This window comes from Orbicella faveolata, unplaced genomic scaffold, assembly GCF_042242905.1.
Source record: "Orbicella faveolata isolate gen_17 unplaced genomic scaffold, um_ofav_v1 contig_3, whole genome shotgun sequence".
NCBI lineage: Eukaryota > Metazoa > Cnidaria > Anthozoa > Scleractinia > Merulinidae > Orbicella > Orbicella faveolata.
The window spans coordinates 2,200,637-2,226,842 of NW_028301558.1; the positions used below are offsets into that span (position 1 = coordinate 2,200,637).

At 38.7% G+C, this 26,206-nt stretch overlaps 2 protein-coding genes across 5 annotated transcripts in view; one reads left to right on the forward strand and one right to left on the reverse strand.

The window, feature by feature from the left end:
* Positions 1-1,028: 1,028 nt before the first annotated feature.
* LOC110048748 (phosphoenolpyruvate carboxykinase [GTP], mitochondrial-like) lies at positions 1,029-21,104 on the forward strand. 2 transcript variants are annotated; one of them, XM_089297577.1, is made up of 8 exons: positions 1,029-1,114; positions 1,275-1,348; positions 1,452-1,690; positions 13,170-13,354; positions 17,381-17,769; positions 18,445-18,760; positions 19,112-19,573; positions 20,561-21,104. In XM_089297577.1, exons 3-8 carry the CDS (start codon positions 1,479-1,481, stop codon positions 20,842-20,844), a joined length of 1,848 nt encoding a protein of 615 aa, XP_089153703.1. In that variant the 5' UTR covers positions 1,029-1,114; positions 1,275-1,348; positions 1,452-1,478; the 3' UTR covers positions 20,845-21,104. The 2 variants fall into 2 exon arrangements, with proteins under 2 accessions (XP_089153703.1, XP_089153702.1); XM_089297576.1 differs by having other exon boundaries at positions 1,049-1,166.
* Positions 21,105-23,900: 2,796 nt separating this feature from the next.
* LOC110048772 (DNA repair-scaffolding protein-like) overlaps positions 23,901-26,206 on the reverse strand; it is a 29,331-nt gene continuing 27,025 nt past the window's right edge. For all 3 annotated transcript variants that reach the window (XM_089297846.1, XM_089297847.1, XM_089297848.1), the window contains 4 exons: positions 26,104-26,200; positions 25,917-26,031; positions 25,244-25,300; positions 23,901-24,492 (listed from right to left, as the gene is read on the reverse strand). In XM_089297846.1, the coding sequence (XP_089153972.1) occupies positions 24,358-24,492; positions 25,244-25,300; positions 25,917-26,031; positions 26,104-26,200 (404 nt within the window). In that variant the 3' untranslated portion in view covers positions 23,901-24,357. The remainder of the gene's footprint in view (positions 24,493-25,243; positions 25,301-25,916; positions 26,032-26,103; positions 26,201-26,206) is intronic.

The following is a 26,206-nucleotide window of genomic DNA, read 5'->3' on the forward strand; positions in this document are numbered from 1 at the left end:
CAGTTCGGCTCATCGCCGTTCGCAAGCAAAATGTCAGCTAGTACAAACCAGTTACACTAACCGAATTAAATTGTTATTGTTTGCCATATAATAAACAACTCATTAATCGAGCTTAGTCGGTCTGTATGGGAGAATCTCGACCTCGATCGTGTGTACAGACCTCACTGCGTTCGGTCTGTACTCACGACCTCGGTCAAGATTCTTCCAAACAGACCTCCTGCTCGGTTAATAAGAGCTAATTTTAAAAATAGTGTTTTGCTATCATCCATGTTAAAATTTTGGAATTTTGGGCCTTAGTCTTGAATTATCAATGCCCAAACAAATGTGTTTTTTGCTGTTTTTATGGATACAAATTTTAAACGAGAAAAAAGTAGGGTTTGTAAAGGCAGTTTAATCCTAGTCTTACAGATTTCCCTGAAAAACGAGCTTCGACTAAGGTAAAATATTTACTACCAATCTGCCAAATTTTACAGTATTTCGCTGTCAGTTTTCCTTATTGTGCTCATGTTGACGTCATAAAATATCCAAAACACTGACGTTTTCTTTGGAGCCCGCGCAGATTACTTGAGCTTTCGTCCTCAGCGCGCGTGCGATAGGGAGTAACCTTAAAATCCAGCAATTGATGTCAAGCCGAGGTTCGAGCCCTAGGGTAGTCAACGCGCTTCGCTTTCTTTCTTCTCGCACCGTTATTTCCGGTTAGCATCGGCATAAATAAAATTCACGCTCAGATATCTTTTCGGGCCCGGAAAGGCATTTTTTTTTAGTTCCCGGGACTTACGAGAAACGGGCCCCTGTACAGAACTCGAAAAAGCTCTGGAAACACTCGCCCGCGGCTCGTGTTCCCACAGCATTTCTCGTTCTCCCAAACTTCCACTCGTGTTTCTATAACTCGATAGAAACACGGTACATGTTTTCTATTTCTTAAATATTAACGCATCAGACAACTTTGCCCCGGATATTTGAAAGTAGATTGACGAGTCGCTCCACATGTCTCGCGTGTGACACGTGACCTAAATAAGCGAGCGAGAAACGTGCCCAGCATAACGAGCAGTGGGTCGTGTGTTCATACACGGAATAAGCAAGTGGGAAAATTTTAGAACGTCCAATAACCAAGGTCAACTTTCAAAGTTGGTCTTGTTGGTAGAGTTAAAAAAATAGACTTTGATGTAATTTTTTGTCTTTTTGGTCGATTGCGTGCCGCTCTGCACGAATTCAAGGATAACATTTTTGCGTTACCCTTCACGTGTTTATTTTCGACCAATCATTTTTAACAGATTGGATTAGTCTCACATCCTTCAAAAGCGCCAAAACTCTCCTAGCTTTAAACAGTTGCAGGCTCTACGACGTGGTAAGAGTGGTTTTATTTCTCTTTTGAGTTTGTGCAGTGAAATATTTCTTTGAATAACATTACGCTAAAGGTTTAGGTCGTCATATTTCTTGTCGTATTTCAGACGTCCAATCTGCAGTGGTCCTAGGAAATGGCTTCCAAACTCCCAGCAAACGTCTCGGTGATATACGGAAAGTTTGAAGACTTGTCTGCTAAGGTGCAAGACTTCGTTGCAGACAAAGTCAAACTGTGCACACCGGAAAACATCCATGTTTGTGATGGATCGAAAGAAGAGAATGAGGCACTTATAAAACAGCTAGTAGATGGTGGAATTGCCACCCCACTTAAAAAACACGACAATTGGTAAGTCTTATGTTTAGCATCGTCGAGGCCCATCATTTATATTATAAATTTTGGGGAGTAATTTGGAGCTTCCACGATTGGTTTTCCGCTAGGTGTAGTCACTCGATAAGAATCAATATCGAAAATCAATCGCCGATTGCTATCGATTGATTGTTATATAATAACCCAAGTTATTCTTGCATTTTGATTGGTTCTCGCCTATGATCTATTAGAGGACAGACGCACGATTGACGTCATCATTACAATGGTTTTCCCTTTGCGTTTTTAAATGGCAGAAAGTTTTGAGAATTTACATAATATTTTACATGACTGGGCAAAAGATAAAATGTCTTGTTGAGGCATTGAACAGGTACGAGAAGAAGGAAGAAGAAAGGAAAAGCCGTTTCTATCTTAGAAAATGACTCAGAAAAAATACTCAAGCAGTCTCAGTTGGTAGTTGACTGAGACCAAACTAAGCGCAAAATTGGTCTTGAAATTATTTCAAGGTAAGAAACCATTGCTTTGTCTTGAATTTAACAAAGCCAATAAGCAGAATGTTTGTGACATTGGGTTATTCCAGAAAAAATACACCCCCCCCCCCCTGACGGATCGCAAGCATTTTTGACCCCCCCCCTTCTGACTGGATTTCCCAGACCGCTAGAGCCCCCCTCCCACCCGGATTTCCAAGCTCAAGGACCCCCCTCCTGTGCGGATTTCCATTTTTTTTTTTTAAAGGCCCTAACTGGAAACAACAGGCAATAGAAAAGACGTAACATTTCAGCCAAAAGATCCCTGTTTATTATAATTTTAAAAGCTTGGTGAATATTGCGAATTTTGCGGGTTTAAATTTCAACACTTTTAAATCAGAATATTCAAATGATCGTGTTTAACGTTTGAGTGATCTCACACTCTCCTCTAAAATGCCATTTGCCTTTTTCTGTACCACAACAAATGTACAAGATAAGACATTCGTAAGTCTTCAAAATTATGTAAATGAAAGAAAAATTACAGCAAAAAAGTCCTTAGACTGTTCACAGTTCCCTATTTTTCCATGAGATCGTAGATGTCGATCGTTGAGTTCAATGGGCCGCCATCTTGGTCTCTTGATGCGAGCGAAACTGGGAAGAGTACAAAATGCCCGTGGGTGGTGACGGTGAGGTTAATAGCGTGGGGGTGACGGGGCGGAAAAATAGGGAGACTGTAACAGCTTCCCTCTTTCTGGTGTTCGCTGCGTTAGTTGCTCCAGCAACGGCAACACCTGATTGGTCGAAAGGACAATAGAGTTCATCAGAGCGTAGCAGACCGTTGACAACTTCAGTGACAGAAAGTGACATTCATCACTTCACGGCGCAGGCCAAAATGGCATCGATTTCAAGAGAATTTCTCGAGAATGTTTTGATTTTGATCATCTGTCTACTTCTTGTCTTGGAGGATTGGTGTTAAAGCGCCAGCAAAAGGAGACCGTTTCTCATTCACTCGAAGGTAAAGATGTTTTGGTGGTTCTTCCAACTGGTTTTGGCAAGAGTTTAATATATCAAAGTTTCGTTTTGGCGAAGGAAATGGCTGAAAGTTCCGTTGGTTGTTCTTATTTCCGACTGAAATTTTACAATTAATGCCACAAAGACGGCACACGTCTGAATAATTGGAATTCTCTGCAGGCTTTGCCACTTTTTTTGGAGTCAGAGAAGAGTTCTTCCGTCCTGCATTCATTCGACTCAACTTAGTAAACCTTTAAAATGTTTTGAAATTCACAACACAGTAACATGTATTCATATCATCATCCCTGATATGACAGGTTTTTTCTCAGGAGAGGAGATTGTTAATTGATTTGATTAACGGAGGTGCCAAACTGGCGGCTGCGCCCCTTGAACACGAGACAGAGTGAAGCTGTTACAGTCTCCCTATTTTTTCTGCCAGCCATGCCCTCCACCACCCCTACCCACAGGCATTTTGTACTCTCTCCAGTTTCACTCACATCAAGAGACTAAGATGGCGGCCTGTCGAGCTCAACGATCGACATCTACGATCTCATGGAAAAAGAGGGGACTGTGAACAGTCTAAAAAGTCCTTAAGGCGATTATAAATAAAAACTATAATTTCAGTTTTCGGTGACAAGATGGCCTACATTGGTACGTGTTTACAAGATTGAGTCCCCGTTGTTAGGACTGTTAGTGTGACATTTAAGAAAGCTTTTCGAACTAGACTAATTTTAAGTGTCCCCGTTACCTTTATGGGTCTGTAGGTCAACTAGAACTCTTGCCTTTCTTTGAAGCATTCAAATTTTTATGCAAAATGCCCACGTCCTGGCTTCCATAAACATGTCTTTTACCATATCGATTGTAAGGCATGGAAAAAAAAGTGGAAGTAGCCTAGACAAAACTGTTTAAAACTCTTGTAGATCCGACGAGGAATCGTCAATGTGAAATAATTAAAGAACTTAATATTGGGGTTTATCGTGGCATTTACCATGAGCATAATTTTGGACAACCTGGATTCCACAAGAAAACTAATTGTTTTGGCGGATCTAATTATTTTGCATGGCGGTATCATATCCACAATTTTACGCTTATACATTGTAAGAGGTAAGAAAGAAATTATATGCAAATTGTGCATACACATGTTAGCCAGCAAAATGAGATCTTGGGTTGCCTGAATAAAACAGAAAAGTACAACTGACTCCCAGCCTAATCATCTTTTCTTGGCATTTTTGGGGATGTTACAAAGCACAGGTGCAGGTGGCCTGGGTACTGTAAAAATGTTCGAGGCATTGCGTGCTCAGTCGACGGTGTTTTATTCGGTCGTAAAGCTGTTATCCATTTATCATGCTGGTTCTTCATGATTAGCAGGACCTCTGAAGGTAAACTTAAAGTATATGAGGCAAGAACACTATAAACTGAAAGACTACAAGACTTTCCATTGCAAAGTTCTTTTTTCAAGTGGTTAAAATATATCAATCAAGCTTAAAGTTAAAAAAGACCCCCGAGGAAGAATTTTTATGTTCAGATGCCCCCCTCCTGCCCGGATTTCCCAAGCCATCAACCCCCAGTCCCGTGAGAATTTCCAGTTTGCCATCCATTGGGGGTGTGTGTATTTTTTCTGGAATAACCCATTAATTTATTTAAAGAATTCTCAGTCTCAAAATACTTGTTGATACAGATTGGTGTCAGGAATGAAACATGAAAACATGATTTCTTACAATCAATTAAAATAAACATATAACCTTGCTTTCGAACGCGAATGTTCCAGTCCCTTTCAGGGCACAGCAGCGAGCAAAGTATAGCCCACTATGGCTCACGGCCAACTGTACTGCAGCTATAAGGTGTCTCAGACACTATATCAAACTGATTTGAGAATCACCAACCACAGAGGACACAAATTTCCACTGTCACTAATGCTCCTTTCATTCAAAACTTGAATTGAATGGCCTCCAGTGTTGACCACAACTGCAAGTTGATTCTGAGCGTATTTTTCAACTCCTGCAATATTCAAGGCAACCTCCAAGTTTTTCGGCTCACAGAGCTGATCTGATTACAAAAACTGCCTTGACTTTTCCAGCATTTTCTATAAGATTTGCAGATTCCGCAGCTCAATTCTGCTTTTGCTGTAAGTTTTCATTCCACGAGAAGTGACTTTCAAGTCGAGCTTGACAGTGGCGTGATTTTCCTGGACCAAACACAATTCTTTGCTATGCATAGCATCCAATGAGATTACCAATGATTTCCAATGGATTACGTCAAATGGCTTCTTTTTCGTGTTTGCCAAAGTGGGCAAAGGCCGGCTTTCGAGTTATGTTGAAAGATTTTGAAATAGAAAGCTTTTTCTGTAGTAGTTTGTTTCTTTATTATATAAAACAAATAGATTCCATGTTGCCGTACGTCTGTTCAGTAATAGATCACAGAGGACATCAAAATGGGGTAAGAACATCAGTGACACGCTTGGCTATCGCCTCGTGTGCCACTTGTTTGTTCTTACCATATTTTGACATCATCTGTGATCTATTACTGAACAGCATGGCAACATGGAATCTATTTGTTAATTTTGCAATAACTGTCTAATTTCTTATGCGCTGATTGGCTTATTTTTAGTGCAGAGTGCACTATTGGGATGGTTTGGGGGTCGACGTCGCTAAAGCACTATGGCAATAAGGTGCTGTGGCAATATGGCACTATGGCCATAAGGTGTAAACTTTAATGTTTGTTTAATTAATTAATTTCAATTAATCAATTAGGCTCACATCAAGGGGGGGTTAGGATAGACAAATTTGGCTAACACACACATGACATTGAATTGGGTGTTTACATTGTGTGAAAATGAGGCCCCCTTAACATTTTCCTTATTATTGCAGCTGCTTGTATTTGTTGTGTTAATCATGTACGTTGCTGTAGTTTTTTATTCAATAAAGAATAGAAATGGTCAAAATCCTTGAGGAATTTTCCAAAATTTGGCTTAACAAACATGGTCTTTGTAGCTCGAGCAAGGCGGAAAAAAGAATGCTGGAGAGAAAAGCTATAAGTTCTCTCAGGAAGGGTATGTTTATGATGTTTACGTGTCAGCAGTTGGAGGATTTCCATGTCAAGACATGTTGCTAAGGATCTCTAAGAAAAATTGAGGAGCCTCATTTTAGTTGTAATCTTCAGGGACAGTGATGGCAGGGCAGAAGTTTTTAATTAAAGCACGCTCTTCGTGTAAGGGAGGAAGAGGTGGACATTGCAGTCACGTATTTGTGTTATTGTTCCAGTTGAATGATTATTCATGTTTTAATATCAGAGACATCCCGAGTGATGCAATCTTTACAAGACTACCCCAGTCTTGGTATATTTCGAGAGCAGTTTCTCTGTTTTAATGACACTTGATTTTCTCATTGCAGTATGGCAGCAAATCTGCATTTTTCTATCTAGATTAGGCAACAGAAATTGTAAAATATTCATGAATTCACCATGACTGCTAAATCCAGTGAGAAGTGTAATAAATTTGCTCTCTTTCATTGGGCTGTGCATTCGGAAAGAAGTTACGATACAGAAAAATTATGTAGCCAGGGAATTCTAAGATGTTCATCTAATTAACTACAGATTTCATCCTCAAGATGTTTGTGCCTTTTCGAGAAATAATGTCTTCACCAGTCCTGGTCGAGACCAACGTGACACATTCTTCTTCAGATTCTGCTGAATCCGTTGCTTCATTTTCTTTTCTGCTTTGATTCATCTTTTCTGAAGCGTACCTCTTCACCGCTTGGACCTTCTCCTGCTTATCTTTATCCCACGAAAAAAAAGGAACTGCATCAGCCTTCAATCGATTTTTACGAGAGTACAGATTAATGAAATCTTCTGATGTAAAGTGTTCGCGGCAGCACTGACGTTAAAATATCGTGGATCTCTTTTCATTTTCACGATCCAAACAGAGAGAAAACTTACAATTTAACGGAAACCCGTGAAATGACAGATCTTTTCTGTTAGTGGAGCTGTTCTGATAGTCTCCAGTGCAACAAAACCGCAGAATCATGGCTTATTTTTCTCTAAATGTCAATACGAATGCATTTGTTTTGGTTCTTGTTGTACCCAATTTAAGTCACGTGACACCCGCGCATGAGTTAGCCGAATGTGTCTATAGGGTAGGTACTTGTGAGCACCACGTAAAATTGGTGGTGCATAGACCCACCTTACTTCTTTGATCTCTTTAAAAAGCTATATATTTGTTTCAGAAAGCCCCTTGCTCTCCTTGTGGAACTTTTCTCTTTAGAACAAAACCAATATTTGCTGTAAATGCATGTGCAGATTAATGAGCATTAGTGTCAACTACATATCAGGTGGAAGATACATTTCATACAAGATCACACACTAACGTTGAGCGCTTTTCCTTGTGGTAGAACCCTAATAAATCATACGCAGCATTCTAGCATCGTTAGCACAATACAAGGATGCTACTGTGACTGCGTATCTTTTGGAATTACGTCTAATTTGGTTCAAGAAATATCATCTGTTGTTTCCAAACTGCACCAGTGTGTTTATTTCATCTTTTAATTGTCTCCATCAAAGAGGCCAAAATGTTCATACCCGAAGCTGAAACTCTCCCGAGTAAGCGGCATTAAAACTTGTCAAATTGAATAAAAACCCCAGGAAACTGCTCAAATATTGCTGCAGACTCTGTGGCACCTACTAAAAGCAAAATTTTATCAGTCTCTGAGGAGACTCGTACACCTATGAAGGATATAATCTCCTTCAAGTAGCATTGTTTACTTTCAATACATCTCGTTGAAACACTCCTCAGTTGTATTACTTGATATCAGTGTCAGCGCTCCAAGCTCACTTTTTCAGAAAGTTGCCTTTTGGCAACCTTCAATTGTAAAATGGTCACCATAAAAAAAAATTTTGGTCGCCAAAAAAAAAAAGGTAACATCCAAGGGCGGACACTTTGTGTATGTTATGTACATGAATGTCTACTACACTGAGCGACATGTTTGCAACACTTTCCTTTGCTGAATTGTTACGTTTACTCGCTTGCCAATTAAAAGATTGTAATAACGGGCAAGACAAAGAGAAGGAAGAGACTCCGATGGCTGGTAGCAGAAATGATTTATTACAAAGCTGCCGAGACCGGGTAACAAATGGCCAGTGGCTCGTAAAACCTTTCAAATCGATCAAATTGGCCATTTTGAGCTGCAAAGACAACCAAGTAAACAATTGAGGTAGATTTATGCTTATTTGGACTTGACTCGATTGATCCTATTTCCATACATTCCTTTATATTTCCGTAACATATAATCAGTCACACCGCTGTATCAAAGTGCTGTACTACGTCAAATGAAATTTACCTTAAATCATCTTCACCCATCTTCTGGCTTTATACAAGAGACAATTACTATAAACTACAATAACCCTGTATGGATTTACCAAGTTTTGTTTTTGCGTGACACTTTTCATCGCAATGAGTGACTGGGGTCAGCGTTGACCAGTAATGGTGACCAAAGAAACCACCTTTCTTGGTTTATCCTGTTTATATCCCATATTTTGCGAAAATAAAAAGACAGCTCAATTTTGCCATTTTTTTTTTAGCAATCACTGTTGAAGGAAAAAACCCTTTCAGATTGCCTCATTTTATCTCTTTCATTCAAGAGGCTAAAAACATCATTCACGTAATCATTGATGCGTGACAACTGCACTTTGAGTCAGCACTGAATTTTTCTTTCCTATGGGAAAATTAGACATCCTCACTTTTTTTTCCAGAAGACCATGCCCCAAAACTTATATGAAATACACAAAAGAAGACAGAAACGCTCTCAAATAAAGTTATTTTTATTATAAACACATCGAAAATCCTGTAGCATTCAATCCCTCCGAGAGAGTCGAAACAAGGCATGGATTTCACGGCCAACAGATCAACCGGGGCGGCAAATCGTCTGCGGTCACTGAAGTGTCTCAACAGAGAACTGTCTCTGCCAGCTTTTGTTGGGGTGGATGTAAGTTCTGTTCCTCAGCAGGGTACAGGAGGTATAGGTTGGCTTCTTCCTAGTTTACGCTAATTTTGGGTTTACGCATTCGTATCGAGTAGCGGAACGGTGAGAAAGAGAAAGACCAGTGATACTGTCGTTTTTACTTTTGATAATTCAACCAGACATCGATTAATTTTCTAAGTAAGTTTTTTTTATAATCTTTTGGTCGCCAATTGGCGACTTTCGTAAAAATTTTAGTCGCCAAATATTTTTTTCACTCATCATGGAGACCAAAATGGTCGCAGCTTAGAGTATTGAGTGTGTATTTTAAATTTAAGTGGTTATATTGTTAACGCCAAAGGTGTCAACAAAATGTGCTGTTCCGTGACAATTTGATAATTAGATTAGTTCCTGTTTGTCGGTCAAAAGAGAATTTGCGTTTTAAATAAAGCAAATTGTTCCTCTTCCATTCCTTCATCCAACATTCAACTTCTTCCATTTATCTCCAGCTGTGAAAAGAATACTAGCACATCTTCAGTGTGTTTTTGAGAAAACAAGAGTTTTAGGTTACATACCTTTGCAAGGAAAACAAGAGTATCAAGTTGCAAACATTTTCGTGAAGAGGAAAATTGTCACGTTCGCTACTTAAATGTGTTATTTAATCTAAAATGAGCAAAAATCAACGTAAAACACTACAGTAAAATTCGAGAGCTGTCTTGACAAACGGTAATTAATTGTAAGTTATTCTTGGACTGTGAATGAAAACACACACATCAAACACACACACTGCTAAGATTATGTCTCATCAGAATCCCTAGCTGACTAGCAAGGTCAGTACAAACCAGGAGTGAATAGCAGGGGTTATACAGGAACTGTGTCATGAGTACTGCTATACATTACACTCTGCACTATCTGAGATTGTCTCACTAGTTGTCATAAATAAGAGTACAGATGGATAAAATTTAATCTATTCAAGCTTTCAAGTTCAGCTTTCAGCTGTCAAATTGTCAACTTTCTAACCAATGAGATTTTATGGACTTTTTTTAAGTAGCCAATCAAAAAGCCAGAAAAGCTAGTGACAATGTTCAGGTCATTTTGAATAAAATTCACTTACCTTTGTTTACAGCAAGTTTACGGCATCATTGCTGCTCATTTATTCCCAGGTCAGTTTTATATGCGTCTGTCCTCTTATTGATGATAAATTTTGTCATAGCATTGTCAAAGTTTACTGCGGAACCACTCGCCTGGTGGTTCCACAGCCACTTTGACAATGTTATGACGCAATTTATCATCAATAAGAGGACAGATGCATATAAAACTAATGTCAATTTGTTAAATGTTTAAAACTAGCAAAGAAAGATTTTACGACCAAACTTTTTTTATAAGTTGTTTCTGTTCTTGTTTTTTTGTTGGTGATTGTAAAAGATACACAAGCTATGAGAAAATGACTCAATGAAACCAGTACAGACAAGTTTTGTCAAACATTTTTATCAGTGTAACTTGTGAAAGGACAAAAATAATTTCTCACAATCGATGAACCAATTGATATCAGTTATTATTGGGAATCAGTAACAATTGAACTCACAATTTTTTCGTTCATCGATTTTCATCGATTGCTATCGGTGGTCAATGTCAGTCAGTGATTGACATCGATTGACTACCAATATGTTTAAGAAAATAACAAAACCCAAGAGATACAAGGAAACATTTTTTTTTTATTTTTACCTAACAACAATAACAATTTTTCCCTCAGCCCAGTGTGCTTGAGTTTGGTTTCCACTTTTTATAGTTTTTTTTTATTTGGTCCACTTGCTCAAAATCTTAAAATTGCACCTTGGCTTGAGTGAAGCAAAGCCTTATTCAAATGGGGCAACCCTCCCACCAGGTTACCCTCACTGAATGAACTTTTCACAGTTTCACTGTTAAAGTCAAACAGCTTGTTTGGTGATTTCTCCGAGTTGACTCAATACACAAAATAACATGTGGAGGTGAATTGTTTGGTCTCAGCAGGTACACAGTGGGTTGCCCTGGCAGGTGGGGTAGCTTTTTCTCACAAAAACACTGTGGCTTGCCTACCTGGGGCAACTTGCATCGTGCCGAGCATAACTAAATGCCCAGGTTTTATGTTTCAATGCAGACGTTTATATCAAAGAAGTAAAAATTAACTTGACAAAGCCCACAATGATGAAAGGAAACTCAAAGAAAGACGGATAACTCATAGGGTTGGTTAATGGTCCTTCAAAAACTCTGGACCTCACAAAAGTTTTGTCAAACTTCACAGACGTCTTGCAGTCTCATTTTCTTTAGCAGTTATCTCAATTTTGTACAAGAAGTAGTAGTAGTAGTGGTAGTTTATTAAAACTCTTGTACCAATTTGACTATAACACAAAACTTCCTCAGCATTCAGGGGTTTCAAAATGTTTTGAAGTAGGCATCTGCAGTGGGAAGAGTAGACTGCTGTGGCCGCAAGGCCCCTCATTGTAGGGGCCTGGGGGCATGACCCCTCGCCCAGAAAATGTTGAAATTTACCATGTAGAGCATTTTCATTGTCACACAATAAAAAATAAAATCAAAAACCATTCAGTGGATAAGGTGAAGAAATTGTGATATTACAGAAGATAAATAAAGAAGGCAGTTCTCCAAGTTTAAGGTGTGTGCATTGTCCCAAAGTTGAGATATTTGTCGAAATGTTCTGTGTAAATTTACAGAGCCTAGTATGGAGCTGCCATGTTAGTGCTCCTCTGTGGTACACCAATATGGTGGCCGGAAAATAGTGTTAACATCTGGAACTTACTTTGGTTATCTGGGACAGTGATTATCTGCACTGAACAAATAAACATTTAAGTAAGCACTTTTCCAAATACAACAACATCTTAAATGGCTAAAAATCACAAGATAAAGACATATTTTTCGACAAATGGGATCAAAGCTTTATGTTACACACCACCATAACTTCGAAATTCAAAATGCGCTGGTTTCCAAACAAAGGTCACTATTGAGCTGGAAAGTTGTAAACAGATATAACTTTAGTACCTCTCATGCCTGATGAGGATAAAAACTTTGGTGGCTCTTTAGTTTTGGATTTAAGAATTTGATGACTAAATATTTTGATAACAATTTTGAAAAAATTGAAAGAGTAAATTTAAGGCAAATGGGTAATCAAGTGTTGAGATGAAAACTTGATGAAAATTACAAAGTGTTTGAGATGAAAACTTGATGAAAATTACAAAAAACGTTTTATAAGAAGCAAATCCTGATTTTTTTTTTCTGCGCTGTACATCATAACCAAACAAACTTGTTTGATTAACCTTATCATAACTGTTAAGAGTCCAGTGAGTGCTGTTACCTCCAGAACTTTTGATTCAGAAAAAAAAAACCCTTGCACGCCTTGCGTGCCTATGTTTTTACAGTAAGAAACTACTTGAGATAAAGTCCTCTGTTTCAAGAAATGCTGGTTGAGGGAAACTAGCTATGTTCAAATCATACTTTCTATCGTATTTATTCAATTAAGCGCCCAACCTTGAATAAGTGCCCACCTCAAAATAAGTGCCCACCCTGAAGGTAGAAAAAGTTAATAAGTGCCAGCCTCGAATAAGCGCCCACCCCAACCACCCCACCCCCAAAAAGTACTTTTTAAGTGCCCCCCCCCCCCCCAGAAAAAGAATTATGATAATAAAGTGCACAAGAGGAATACAGGTATTGATTATTACGGTATTTCTTTAATGGCTTACAATCTCTAGTTTCATTGTCTGAAAATTTTATGATGTTGATTAAGAGTTATGATAGCTAAAGAGACTTCTGCAAAGACCGAACAATGAGTTGCTAGTCCTGGGCATAAACTGAACAACAAACAGTTACAATTTATATGCTTTAATATTTTGTCATGTTTTGTTCTTATTTATTGTTTTGTTACAAAGTAAACTTTTTACTTACTGAAAATGGTGAAAATTTAATAAGTGCCCAGCCTCAAATAAGCGCCCACCTCAAAGAAGCGCCCACCCTGAAAGTCCAAAATTTAAATGAGCGCCCTGGGTGCTTAATCGAATAAATACAGCATTTTCTTTTCTTATTCAGTTACGTGGTGCGTACTGATCCACATGATGTGGCACGCGTGGAATCCAAAACATATATTTGCACAGAGAACAAACATGAATCAATTCCACGGGCTAAAGAGGGTGTGAAAGGCCAGCTTGGTAACTGGATGAGTGTCAGTGACATGAATCACCAACTTGGGGAAAAATATCCAGGCTGCATGAAAGGTAAGTATTGATATTTAACAAAAATTGTTAAATATAGTGTCTAATTATTTGATTATGACATAGACATAAAGAGGGTACGATCTAATTGTTTTATGAGCATTCTGACTAAGTTTCCTTCAAATGAAGATTTCCAAACATTTCTCTACATATTAATTAGCATTAAACCTGACATTTGGCAAAATAATGTGCAGATTGAATGGTTGTTCAAAACTTCCAGCTTTTTACATGTGCTTACCAGTTATTCTTAGTTTAACAATTTTGAGGTGTTACAGTTTTATGCAAGAGTTTCATAGAAAGGATTTTCTAATTTAAAGTGCTTATTTGCAGGTTAATAAACTGAAAACGAGTACTTTTCAGATGGTAACTGGTAAAGTTTACCACCTAAAAATCACTTGGAATTCTTGAATTCTTTTCGATCCATAAAGTGACTTCATTAAAGACTCTCTTTTGAACGGCATGCATTGTGTGCCTTGGCTCAAATTTTGCATGATACGGAAACCTTCTTTCGAAGTGTTTTGTAGTAGCTGTTTCGATCTGGGATAATCTGAGCGATCTAACTTCATTTCTGCACAGATATCATTCTTCATCAACAGTTTCAATGTTGCTCTTGGATAGGGCGATTACTTTAGGAGAACAATTATTGGTAGTAAATTGTCTGTTACGTATTGAAGAAGCTAAACAAAGGCTGGCACAATGTGATTTGTGAAGAACCCCGGTGGAAGGTTTTGACCATAAAAGCTCGTAAGAGAATTATCTGAGAAAATCTGTCAGGGATTGGTGGAGAAATCGTAGAGAAGATGTACTTGGATATGGGAAAGGGAAAAATACTCCCTTCTGCTGGAGTGATTGACAGAGAATTGATTTTATTTTCCATTGTATTGGTGTCATTGTCCGACCGTTGTCACCGCTAGCCTTAAGAAAAGTCTATCGCATCGGTTGTAGATTCATCCAATTTTAGGTTCAGTTCCGCAAGATTTCTTGAAATTATCTTACCAACAAAAAGTTCTCAATGAAAGTTTCTCTGCTGCATTTTATTCTCAGAGAAGAAAACCCTTATTACTAAAAGAGCAAACTGAAAACGTTTTAGTATCCATACATGACTGGTTATCAATAATAACTCCATAGGGATTCCAAAGTGTGGTATGAAACTGCCAAAAGAAAAAAAAATTAAGCACTAGTCATTACTCTTATTCTACATTATGACTAAGATAGTACTCTAAGCAAAATAAGAAGCTAAACAATGGCTGGCACGATGTGATTTGCGAAGAACCCCTGTGGTGGATGCAAATTTAGCCCCCCTGAAGATTTTTGAGGGGCTGTGGCGTCGCTTTTATTTTATCAGCCTTGCTTTAATGCAAGTACTCACGTGGAAACAGAAGACTTTTCCAACAAGCAGATAGAGTGAAATCGGATCAATTGCAAAGTTCTAGCTACTCTTGGTGAGGAAACTCGTCAGTGGAGAAGACCAGTCCATTGACGAAAAGAAGAACCCAGAATTAATGCAGACTGAATTGAGGTTTTGTGGGACAACCAGCCAGTCTTGACACAAAAAGTGTTTCTTGATTGATCGCATGCATGCTGGTTTGTAGTTATGATTCTAGGCTGTGCAGACACAAACGTGGCCTGTTTTGTGAGGATGTGAAATGGAGCATTTTTGTTACATGACTAGGACAATTATTCATGTGTTTATGATCGTGACTTTGAAATGCCTTGGCTTTAGGATTTTAACTGTGGACAGCTTTATTTCATTTGCTGTATTTTGATTACATTTGTTCATTAGTTCCAGTGTGGCAAATGATTCAGTCTGTGTTTGGTCGAATATTGTTTGGAATCAGTGGAGAAGTACTTTGAGGCCTAGGTCTATAATAGTAAGCCTTAACCAAGGAACAACAATGTAAATGCAGTCTATTTTTATTCATCAGCGGAAATACTCGGATCAGTCGCATGGAGTTTGTTTATGACTGAACAAGCATGCGATTGCAAATGTTGGCTAATATTTTTGCTTCCAACAATTTAGAATAATGTATGTAAAATATATACTTTTCCAAATTTGCTTTTAACGCCTTAACTTTACCAGTAAATGTGAAAATTTTTATCACAAAATTTGAAGGAAAATGTAAATATTTTAGCCCTTACTATTAAACTTGTGAGTCCCCGAAAACTGGCGCTGTCACATAATGTGTCAACAAATCATAGTTTATTGTCTAAGAAGAGACCTCTACTTGCCAACCAGAAAACCACATGAAAATACTGGCATGGATTTTGTCATTATGTTATATCTGTCTATAAAACGTCGGTTGCTGATTTAAAAAAAAATATCGATTTTAGCAATAGGAGATGAAAGTCAGCTAATGAAATCATTTAAGGTATTACAGTAAAGGCGTATAATGTGCTCCCATGATCCTTGATTACTGTCTGCTAGTTATTATACCTGTTTTTACCAGTAAATTATATGCAAGTCTACCAAATGCCTAAATCCTTTCGATTTTTCTGATGCTTTCTTCAGTGACTGAATCAAAACAAAAACAAATGATCGCAATGCATGCCATTCAACAGAGAATCTTTTAGTAGACTGGTAACAAGTAATGGTGGCCTTGTCCATGCAACAGCATGTTCTTTGAACTTGTTAGCTTCCCAAGTGCTTTTCAAAGAAAGAAATTTTCTTCCAAATGTAATGCAATTGCATACAAAACAGATAAAGTATTTTTTCTTGTGAAAGACCTATCTACATGTAGTAGCATTTGGTAAGGAAGGATTTTTGAACTGCTTAAGATTGATACTTGAATCGGTATTGAAAAAATCCACTGTCCAACCCCCCTCCCCTCTGGAACTTCCTGGGCCTTTGACCCCTACCCCAGCAGAAAATTTCCAATTCCCATTGTGGTGGAGGTATGGATATTTTCTGGAACTGCGCACTTTTTGTTTGGCTTTACAGCCAGAGGATTGAAACACAAAATAACACAGAATAAAACACTTGTTAAAGATGAATATATTTTGAGATGAGCTTGATCAAGCAGGCAGTGCAGATGAAGCCTACAAGTCAGACTTTGATAAGAGGACTGTTAGGAATTTTCCCACATTTCCTAAGAAACGTTTGGTTTAATTTGACATCATGCGGATATCAATGTGATGGTCTATTTTGGTCTTTGAATTGTGCTTATGATGAGCAATAATTGGGGACAGGATAATAAGTAAAGTTATTTTTGTTTCATGTATTGTGGGATTGACAAAAGTGTGCTAAAAAAATTTCAGAGTACTGCAAACTTAATGGATAACCAAGAAAAAAGGCACTTGAATCTTTCAACCAAGTTCTTGTTTGAGCAATGGAACAACATTGTCAAGAAGAGTGAAGAAGCCTTGTGGTCTGCAGGGTTTTCATATTCAGATATGAAACATTTTCTTTGAAAAGAAATGTTCAGTATTGCTTGTGTAACAGGCCTCTTATTTCTTAGCAAAATGGTTTTTTTTTCATTAGGAGGTTAAAAAAAATATCCACAGTCTACCTCAGGCAGGATCTTCATCCAAACACCCCTTAAGCTTCAGAAATTCCAAAATGCTCCACCCCCCTTTACCTCCTGAATTTCTGTCATCACTCAAAACACGCTCAGGAATTTGTGCTGTTTCTTTACAACTGGTTTGTTTAATTAGTAATTAAGTTAATTTTACAGTTCAAAACAAACCTTGTTGTTGTCCCTCTCTATCTAAACACCTTTATTAAATGGAGATTTATTCACTCCCTCCAAAAAATGTGCATATTTGGTAGTTTTCAGCTCAGTGAATGAGTAATGCAAAGACCTGATTGAGTGACTGTTTGGCTTCCTTGAAAAGGAAAACAAATTTGAAATGTTTATTTTTTTACCTGAAAAACTTTTAAGACATGTGAAAGTAATTCCAGCCTATGGACCTCCCTCTCTACTTCAAAATTCTGAGATGCCCATAGCATACAGGTTCGGATATTTTCTGGAATTCCCAATCATTATTTCTATTAAAAATACCACTTGAAAATTTCATTGTATAATTTTGTAGGTCGCACCATGTATGTGATGGCATTCAGTATGGGTCCTGTGGGATCACCTGTATCCAAGATTGGTATCCAGGTTACTGACTCTGCTTATGTTGTTTGCTGTATGCGAATCATGACACGCATGGGTGCTCATGTTCTGAAGGTCCTTGGTGACGGTGATTTTGTGAAGTGTCTTCACTCAGTTGGCGTGCCTAAACCTGAACCACCATCTCAGTACAAATGGCCATGTAATCCAGATAAGACCGTCATCTCTCATTTTCCTCATGATCGTGAGATTAAGTCATTTGGAAGTGGTTATGGAGGAAACTCTCTATTGGGAAAGAAGTGTTTTGCTCTAAGGATTGCTAGCACTATTGGTCGTGATGAAGGATGGCTGGCAGAGCACATGCTGGTATGTTTAGTAATATTAATACAATTCTGTCCATAGACCTGTCTTTCTGACTTGAGACAAATTAGTAAACAGTTTAGTGAGGGATAACCCTCTCTGTTCTTGAAGTTAATCTCAAAACTTAAAATATACGCTTTGTTTTGTGTTAAACTTTTTCCTGCTTTTTTTAAATACAAAAGCGTGTTGTTTCTTAGTGTGACTTTCACCATTTTTTTGCATTGCGATGTAATTGTGACAGTGAGGTTTCTAGAGGGAAATTGCTCCCTTGCAACCCATCTAGTCACTTACTATGAGGAAAACTTTGATTGCAATTTAATTAATTAATTAATTAAGTAATCAATCAATCAATTACTTAATTAGAGGGAGTTACTTCACGGATTGTATAATTTCCAAGGATTTTGAATTATTCATATTAGTACATTAATAATAGCTAAATATTATTAGTAAAAATTGATAATAAGCCATGAACATAAACTTAAAAGGGAAATAGTTTCAGAAACAATTCAAGGAGTATCACCTTCCAGGTTTGTTTCTACCTCTCTGACACACACATATTCAACTTTTCAGTCCCTTGCTTGGCCTAGTTTGTTTATTCTACTAACTAGTTGGGAAATGATAATTATTGGTAGTGATTGTGATAAGTTGTAATTTCAGTAACTTTCCTTTTTATTTTTTCAGATCATGGGCCTCACAAATCCCAGGGGAGAGAAGAAGTACATAACTGCAGCTTTCCCAAGTGCTTGTGGTAAAACAAATCTTGCCATGATAACTCCAACAATGCCAGGGTGGAAAGTTGAGTGTGTTGGTGATGACATTGCTTGGATGTGGTTTGATGAAGAAGGTCAACTGAGAGCCATAAACCCAGAGAGTGGCTTCTTTGGAGTTGCGCCAGGATCATCTTATTTGACCAATCCTATTGCAATGAAGACCTTCCAGAAGGACACAGTTTTCACTAATGTGGCAGAAACTAGTGATGGCGACTTTTGGTGGGAAGGTACACTTAATTATGGCTAGTGAAAATGTGACCTAATATGGTGGTTATTTTTTTCAGTAAAATGTAAACATGTTTTCTTGGTTGCGGTTAGAGATGGAAATATAACCCAAAGGAATTTTCAAAACATATACTATATTGTACTACACTACTGACAGTAACCCTAAGGGGTACTCAGGTATAATGACAGAGAGACTGGAAGCACTATTTGGGGTATAAATTTGCAATTTAAGGACTTTTGATGAGTTCCATTTTCTAGACTTGAGTTTCTTTGACTGAAATGTTTTGTTATGGACTCTTGAACTTGTATGTAGGCCCTAGCAAAGTTTAACTTCTTTTTGATCTTTACTTCAGGTTTAGACCTGCCAGAAGATGTGAGCATCACTAGTTGGCTTGGGGAGAAAAACTGGAAGCCTGGCAACACCAAGGCAGCACATCCTAACTCAAGATTCTGTGCCCCTAGTGACCATTGTCCAATCATGGACAAAGACTGGGAGAATCCTAAAGGCGTACCTATCAGTGCAATATTGTTTGGTGGCCGACGCCCTCAGGGAGTTCCTTTGGTCTATCAGTCCTTTAACTGGCAGCATGGAGTGTTCGTTGCCTCATCTATGTCGTCAGAGGCCACAGCTGCTGCAGAACACAAGTCTAAAACAGTCATGAGAGATCCTTTTGCCATGAGGCCCTTCTTTGGTTACAATTTTGGCAAGTACATGGAGCACTGGTTGAGCATGGAAAAGGACAACCGCAAAATGCCTAAGATTTTTCACGTGAATTGGTTCCGTACCAATGAAGAAGGTCATTTTATATGGCCAGGTGAGTTCATTCTCATATCAAAAAACTCTAGGGTTAAATGCAGCTGCAAAACGTGTGAAAGATACTCTATAGTAGTACCTACTTTTGTCTTTTCAGTGCTGCTGCTTTGAGATTATTGGGTGGTATCTCATGGTTAGTGTGCTCGACTTCGGATCGAGCGGTCCGGGTTCGAGCCCTGGCCAGGGAAATTGTGTTGTATTATTGGGCAAGACACTTAACTCTCACAGTGCGTCTCTCCACCCAGGTGTATAAATGGGTACCAGCAAAATTGATGCTGGGGGTAACCCTGCCATGGACTAGTATCCCATCCAGGGGGGAGTAGAAATACTCCTGGTCGCTTCATTTTACAGAAGCCGGGATAAGCTCCAGCCTGATGGGCCACTTGGCTAGTATGCAGTCTTAACCTACCTATTTAAGTAATGATGTTGTAGATGTATGCTACAGAGACTCTTTTTCAGTTGAGCTATCTATAACGGTATTTTTCTCCCTTGTAAACTTTCTGGAACGGTGCAAACTCTGAATGTTTCGATAATGGCATAATCTTTGGGGAAATGTAGGCTCAATGGGGGCACTCGCTTATTAGAAGGAGCCGCTACACTCAAATGACTAACTGTACAACTCAACTGTTGTTCCAACAACAGTTTATTTACGCTGTGTTTATTAACGCTGTGTTTTAATCGAAAAAGGCGTCATCTTGCTTCTCACATCGATCTGAAACCTGTTCGTTAACTCGAAGCGAGTTCTGGATGTTTGGTTTTCCACTCCTACGAAGAAGTTAAGGTGCTATTTGGGAAACTGATCGAAATGTGTCGCACAGAAAACAGATTATCACACAACTAAGTAATTTCAGGAATTTTAGTTTGGTAAAATAATTCTTTTACAGTAGCATTGTTTGGACGGCTTTAACCCTTTCATGTCAACTGCACAAGCATTTGATCTATCATCGTGCGTGCTCTATCTAACGTGTTTTCAATTTGTTATCGGCAGGATTTGGAGAGAACTGTCGTGTTCTAGAATGGGTCTTAAGGCGTTGTGACGACGAAGATGTGGCAAATGTGAGTCCAATTGGGTACATCCCTAAACCTGACACCATCAACATTGACGGGCTCGGTGAAGTGGACATGGAGAAGTTGTTTGAAATCCCAAAAGACTACTGGCTGGAGGAATGCGAGTACCTGCGCAAGTACTATGAGGAGCAACTTGGTGAGGACCTGCCTCAAGCCGTGCGGGATGAGTTGAACGCTCTGGAGGAACGTCTAAAGGCCGCTTAGACCGGATACTCCTCACAACTTCCTATAAAAAGAAAGAACGACCTAACAAATAGTAATTATTGAAGTTTCAAAGATAATGCGATTAAGAGTCTGTTTGATTTTTACTGCGTAGTCCATGAAACAATGTTCACTTCAGCTTTAGAAGTTAGTGTGAAAAAAAACAGTTAGAAGTTAAGTGCAGTGCAATAGCTTTAAAGAGTATGCACTGACAGTAATCATATCAGAAACACTTGTTGATTAAATGATTTTAAACTCTCTAATGTGCTTTTGTTCTTTTCACGCAGTTACTAAACACTGTTCCAAGTTGTGGTTGATTCCTTTCGACTTCGCTGCACAAAGTACATACCTGAAATTGAACTAGTGTGGGGTGCATATTGGAGAAACATAGGTCATTCAAGTTCGTTGTTAAGTTCGTTCGGTGTTTTTTTGCTAGTTTATGGACAGAGCCGCAGGCAGGCTCCGTAAACAAAAATATTCCCCAATACGGACCAAACAAGCTCTTTCAACGAAAGAACTTATCATCACAGAGCTTCTCGAAAAACGCACGCGCAAAAGTTAAGCATTGATTTACTGGTCTTTCAACTCAATTTGTCCTCCAATTTAAGGGCCGTAGGCATATGCGCCTTATGTCGAATTGTAGGTTATATTTTACTTTGTTCTCTATGAATTGCCAGAAAAAAGCTCGAAACAAGTTTCTCTTCCACAACAAAGCAAAGAAGTTTGTCTCACTTCAAGTTTTGAAAGCAATTGTTTTATCTTCCTCTTCAAAAAAACGGTAATATGTTGGCTGCAGATCAACGGGCGACCTCAAAGATGCTTTTTGTCTCGCGTCCTCGTGACCAAAGTCACGTGAAAACGAGGTCATGATATCCGTAAATTCCTGCGTAAGACATTCCTCCAGCTGTGTAACCATTCTTTGCGTTCCTAATGTAAAGCCCCGACCAGATGATGGCAACATTTTAACGCAACGTCTCGCAACATGGTTGGGCACAAGATGTTGCGCGTGTGTTTGGCCACAATGTTGCGTTGAAATATTGCGATCGTTTGGTCGGGGCTGAAGATCCCTGTAGAGATAGATAGGTAGATAGAAATGGTTAGGGCAACTTACGGGTTAATCAATTTTGGCTTCAAAAGGCAGGTGTAAAACTGACAATGAATTGACGGCGTTTAGTGCTATTGACTTTAGAAATACGAGTTTCATCCACGCCGTACAGATTCAAGACCATCCATTCAGTCAGTCAGTCAGTCAGTCAGTCTGTCTGTCTGTCTGTCTGTCAGTCAGTCAGTCTGTCTTAGATTCATCGTTGCTCCCTAACGTAACATTTTTAATTAATTATAACATAACATCTTTTAAAATTTAATTTCCTTCAAGAATTTTGGTATTGTTTGAAAGCCTTTAGAGTCCTCTTTTATTGGTATGAAGATCGTCGAATTTGCTTTTCGTCGGACTGAGTAAGAGGCGAAATGAATAAAAAATGTTACATAAGGATTTAGTAGGCTTCTTCGTCAACAAGACGTTTCATGTCAAAGAATTAGCTTATTACACTTGGAACGGAGAACACAGACGTCATGCTTACTTCATCCCCGTACCGTATAAGACCTTGAGCGACAAAGACAAACGAACTGCGGATTTTGTGAGAAGGAAGATACACGGATTTACCTATCAACCCTGTCGCGCCAAACACGTGCGACACCCTGATGTCTTAGAACCACTGATATATACGCAATGTGCAAAGGATGCAGTAATGACGAGAGAACCGTGGTGGGATACAAGGGAGGACACGTGGAGAAAGATTTGTTAATGAAATTCTAAGAAAAACACTTCTTAGATTAATTTATTAGAGAGGTTAAACAAAATAGACCCTGAACTTACATTTTAAACCATGTTAGTTAAACAGGAGTTACGATTATACTACCAACTTAAGAATTCTCTGCGGACGCACATACCTAGCACAACTTTAAGACGTGTTCTTTACAGAATTAAAATCAAAATCTTTTAAGCAGAACTTTAAACTTTCCTTCAAATCGAGATATATGGTAGAAAACCTTGTGTAATTTAAATTCATGCATTAAAAAGTGGGGTCGGCGTGCTCGTATAAGAAAACGAGTATTTATTTCGCTGTCGAGCTTAGCTTGAGGGAAATCTCTTACGTTTTGAACGCGCACGCGCTCATGTGTGCGCCCTAATGACGCGAAAACCGTGCGCAGTAGGGATGCGCAATATCAAGGGCCCATATCCTCTCAGCGCGATCCCCAGCAAGCTTTATTAGGGAGTTTAAGTAACCACGACGGCGACGCCGAGGACAACGTCGGTTGAAAAATAACTTCATATTTTACCTACGAATCTCGCGATACTCAAAAGCCATTTACTTTATTACTGACAAAACTTTCACAAAACTGAATCTGGGACGCAGCGATAAACTTGAAATAAAATTTTAAAAAATCAGCCGTCGTGGTTCACGTTCTCCAGACAACGCAGAATTTGATCATTTCACGTTGTTGTTTTGCCGAGGACGGTAAAGAAATGTACCAAGAATTATAACGCACGTGCACAGCCATTGTTATCCTCATTAAACCTGTAAGACGAGGATTTTGAGCTCGGCTTAAATAAGCCGCGGAAACGAAATAAGACGCGAAACTACTCGTATAAATGGTATCGCGGTGTGTTTGCGGCTTACGTAAGACGCGAACTCACACTGCGCAAGGGCAAGTTTTTCTCGCGCTCGCGCGACAGCTCGCGCAATTCCGCGATTTCTATGACAACCAACACAAAAGCGAGGCATTAGTCATGAATAAGCAGTGAACCATTTATACGAGCGCTACGCGCCTTATATAAGCCGGGCCCCTATAAATGGTCCAGTTCGCATCTTAAGTAAGCCGCGGATTATTTTTCCTGTATAAATGACCCTATTCTCTTAGTAATCAGAGATTCTGATTGAAGGAGTGCCTTCTTGCTTTTCAAGTAATCGGGATTCCCTCATTATCTCAGACTCGGGCTTCTTGCTTCTGGCTTCTTGCTGACTTAGTAACCTCAGAATAATGACGATATCGCTCCATTTTGTCATAATGTCACCTTTTATTTCCTCATGAATACAATTGAAGTTAATAACTATCTATTTGTTCCGCGTAAAACGAAATTATTTGTCGATTTTGGAATCGTCAGGAATCGATGGCCTCGACAACAACAGTAACAACAACAACAACGAAATACGATGTTTTCTTTAGCAAAAGAATCGAATATTAAATAAACGAGAACAGAACCCTTTGGAGTTAAGTTTACAAGGTGAAGAAGTCAAGAAGCATATTACACCTTTGTTCATCCCTAATGAGTACTGACGATACATCCAAATACATTGCGTAAAAAGCACTGACATGACCCACAATGATCAAGTTGTAACAGATAAAGCGCGGTACGACTCTCCTCCAAAACGCGGAAAAAAGTTGTAACTTGAAGGTGGCTCTAGCTTTGAAATTGTTTGGGGTTCGCTTATCGGTGCAACCTGTGAATATGTCCTAATAATGGATCTGAATCTGTTCCAGATTGAAGCTGCATGTGGCCATACTCCCATGCTGTTGTTTAGAACACTCTCTAAGGTAGCAGATCATAGATTGCAGCTGTTTATCTAACAATGCTTCAATATCATAACCCTGTGAAGAAAGAACTTTATTCAGCAAGGAATTAAAAGAATCATGTTTCAGTAGCTGGAGTGTGGGGCATTAGCGTTTCCCTCTGATGAAAAGAGATGTTAAAATTAAAGTATTTTGAGTTACGGAGCCACCAACAGTAAGAAAACAGACGCAAGAATATATAATTCACGTCAATTATGCTTGTAAAAAAAGCAGAACGATCAAGCATAATTTTCCGATTACGGAAAATGTCAAGTGCAATGGAAACTGAATCTGTTTTACTCAAACAACTCCAACGATCACGGCCCTCAAATTACGTACAATAACTTAAAAATAATTCTAGCAAGCCAAGTCAAGCCAATAAGCCTAAAAACCCTCAGTTACGCAACTACACGATGGCGGTCAGCTGGTGAGCTTGACATGCGAACAACTGCTTTCTTTGGCTATTGTTTAGTGAGCTTATCATTTTAAAATGGATACTCTCTGTTCAAAAAGAGCCAAGATGTTGAGTTTCACAGAAATTTGGTATCAAACAAAACCAAGACTTAAACACATGACTTATGCAACTCTCTTCTTCCTTGGTTTTAGCAAACCATTTTAGAGCTCTAACCACCGTCAAAGATATGCATGCCTTAAACCTTACCAGTATACTTTGCCTGCGAGTGCTATAAATTCCTTTCACCTGACTTAGCTTACAGATGGTAAGCTCAGTGTCCTCTGAAGCGGACAGTTGTATACAGGCTAGACCGTCACGGGTCCTAAACAGGCTTACCTTATCACTGTCTTGATACGACACTGGCAACAGTTTCTCAATTGTACCTTGCTGAAGCTGCAAAAAATTATCAAGATATTAACAAGAGTACTTGGTGTTTGAAGCGCAAACCTCTTTCGCAAGGTACAGCTTAAATAGCAAGAGGCTGAAATGCTCTAAGTAGCATCTGGTTAAGCGAATAAGAAACAGTGGAGAAAGAGTGGAGTGGTTTTTTTAGGGAAAGTGAAAACATGTAGAACACTTCAAGCTTCGAACACAAACAACAAAATTCCTCTTCAATTCCCCTCTCAGATTTTTTGCCTGAGCTTTGCCTAAGTTTGATTTCTTTTATAGACAGAACAATAATCAAGTTATGATGTTTGCAATCCGTTTAGCCCCTCATCAGTCCTAATTTTCTACCGTTTTCAAAAGGTTCAAATCAATTTGACTCCAATTAAACTAACTGATCCGGTTTGGTTTCCAATGGTGCCATATAATAATTAGTCATCGATCGAAAAGAAATCAGAAACCATGAACTCTTCACTGAGAGGACGGCAATTATCTCTGACCGTGACTAATGATGCCATTATATTTTAAGGGATAAAGTCCTTATGTCACTGCACTGCAAGGCTCGATAGCTACTGTAATGATACTAACTAAGTTCACATTAAGTGTTTAGTATCCTTCAGCTTACCAATACTTTGACCTGCGCATCTGGAAAACTCCTGACTTTGACAAACACAGCGAGGTGAGTTCTGGTTTGCGGCGATTCCACAACATGGTTACAAGATGAGCAGAAAAACTGCGAACTAAAAACAAATGTAACAGATGAAGCGTATCAGTTTAGTTTAATTATTGCACTAAACATGAACAGTACATACTTTGCTGCATTTGTAAGTGTGTTTATATCACGATTCTCACACGTGTCACACACCAACCAACAACAAGCTGTTTTTTCATCCACTCCAGTTACAACACCTGCAA

Bases quoted from the DNA above. Each gene is read 5' to 3' on its own strand.
- LOC110048748 (XM_089297577.1), top strand. From the start codon at position 1,479: ATGGCTTCCAAACTCCCAGCAAACGTCTCGGTGATATACGGAAAGTTT. The intron at 17,770-18,444 runs GTATGTTTAGTA...TTATTTTTTCAG, and splicing joins GGCTGGCAGAGCACATGCTG to ATCATGGGCCTCACAAATCC. The intron at 18,761-19,111 runs GTACACTTAATT...TCTTTACTTCAG, and splicing joins TGGCGACTTTTGGTGGGAAG to GTTTAGACCTGCCAGAAGAT.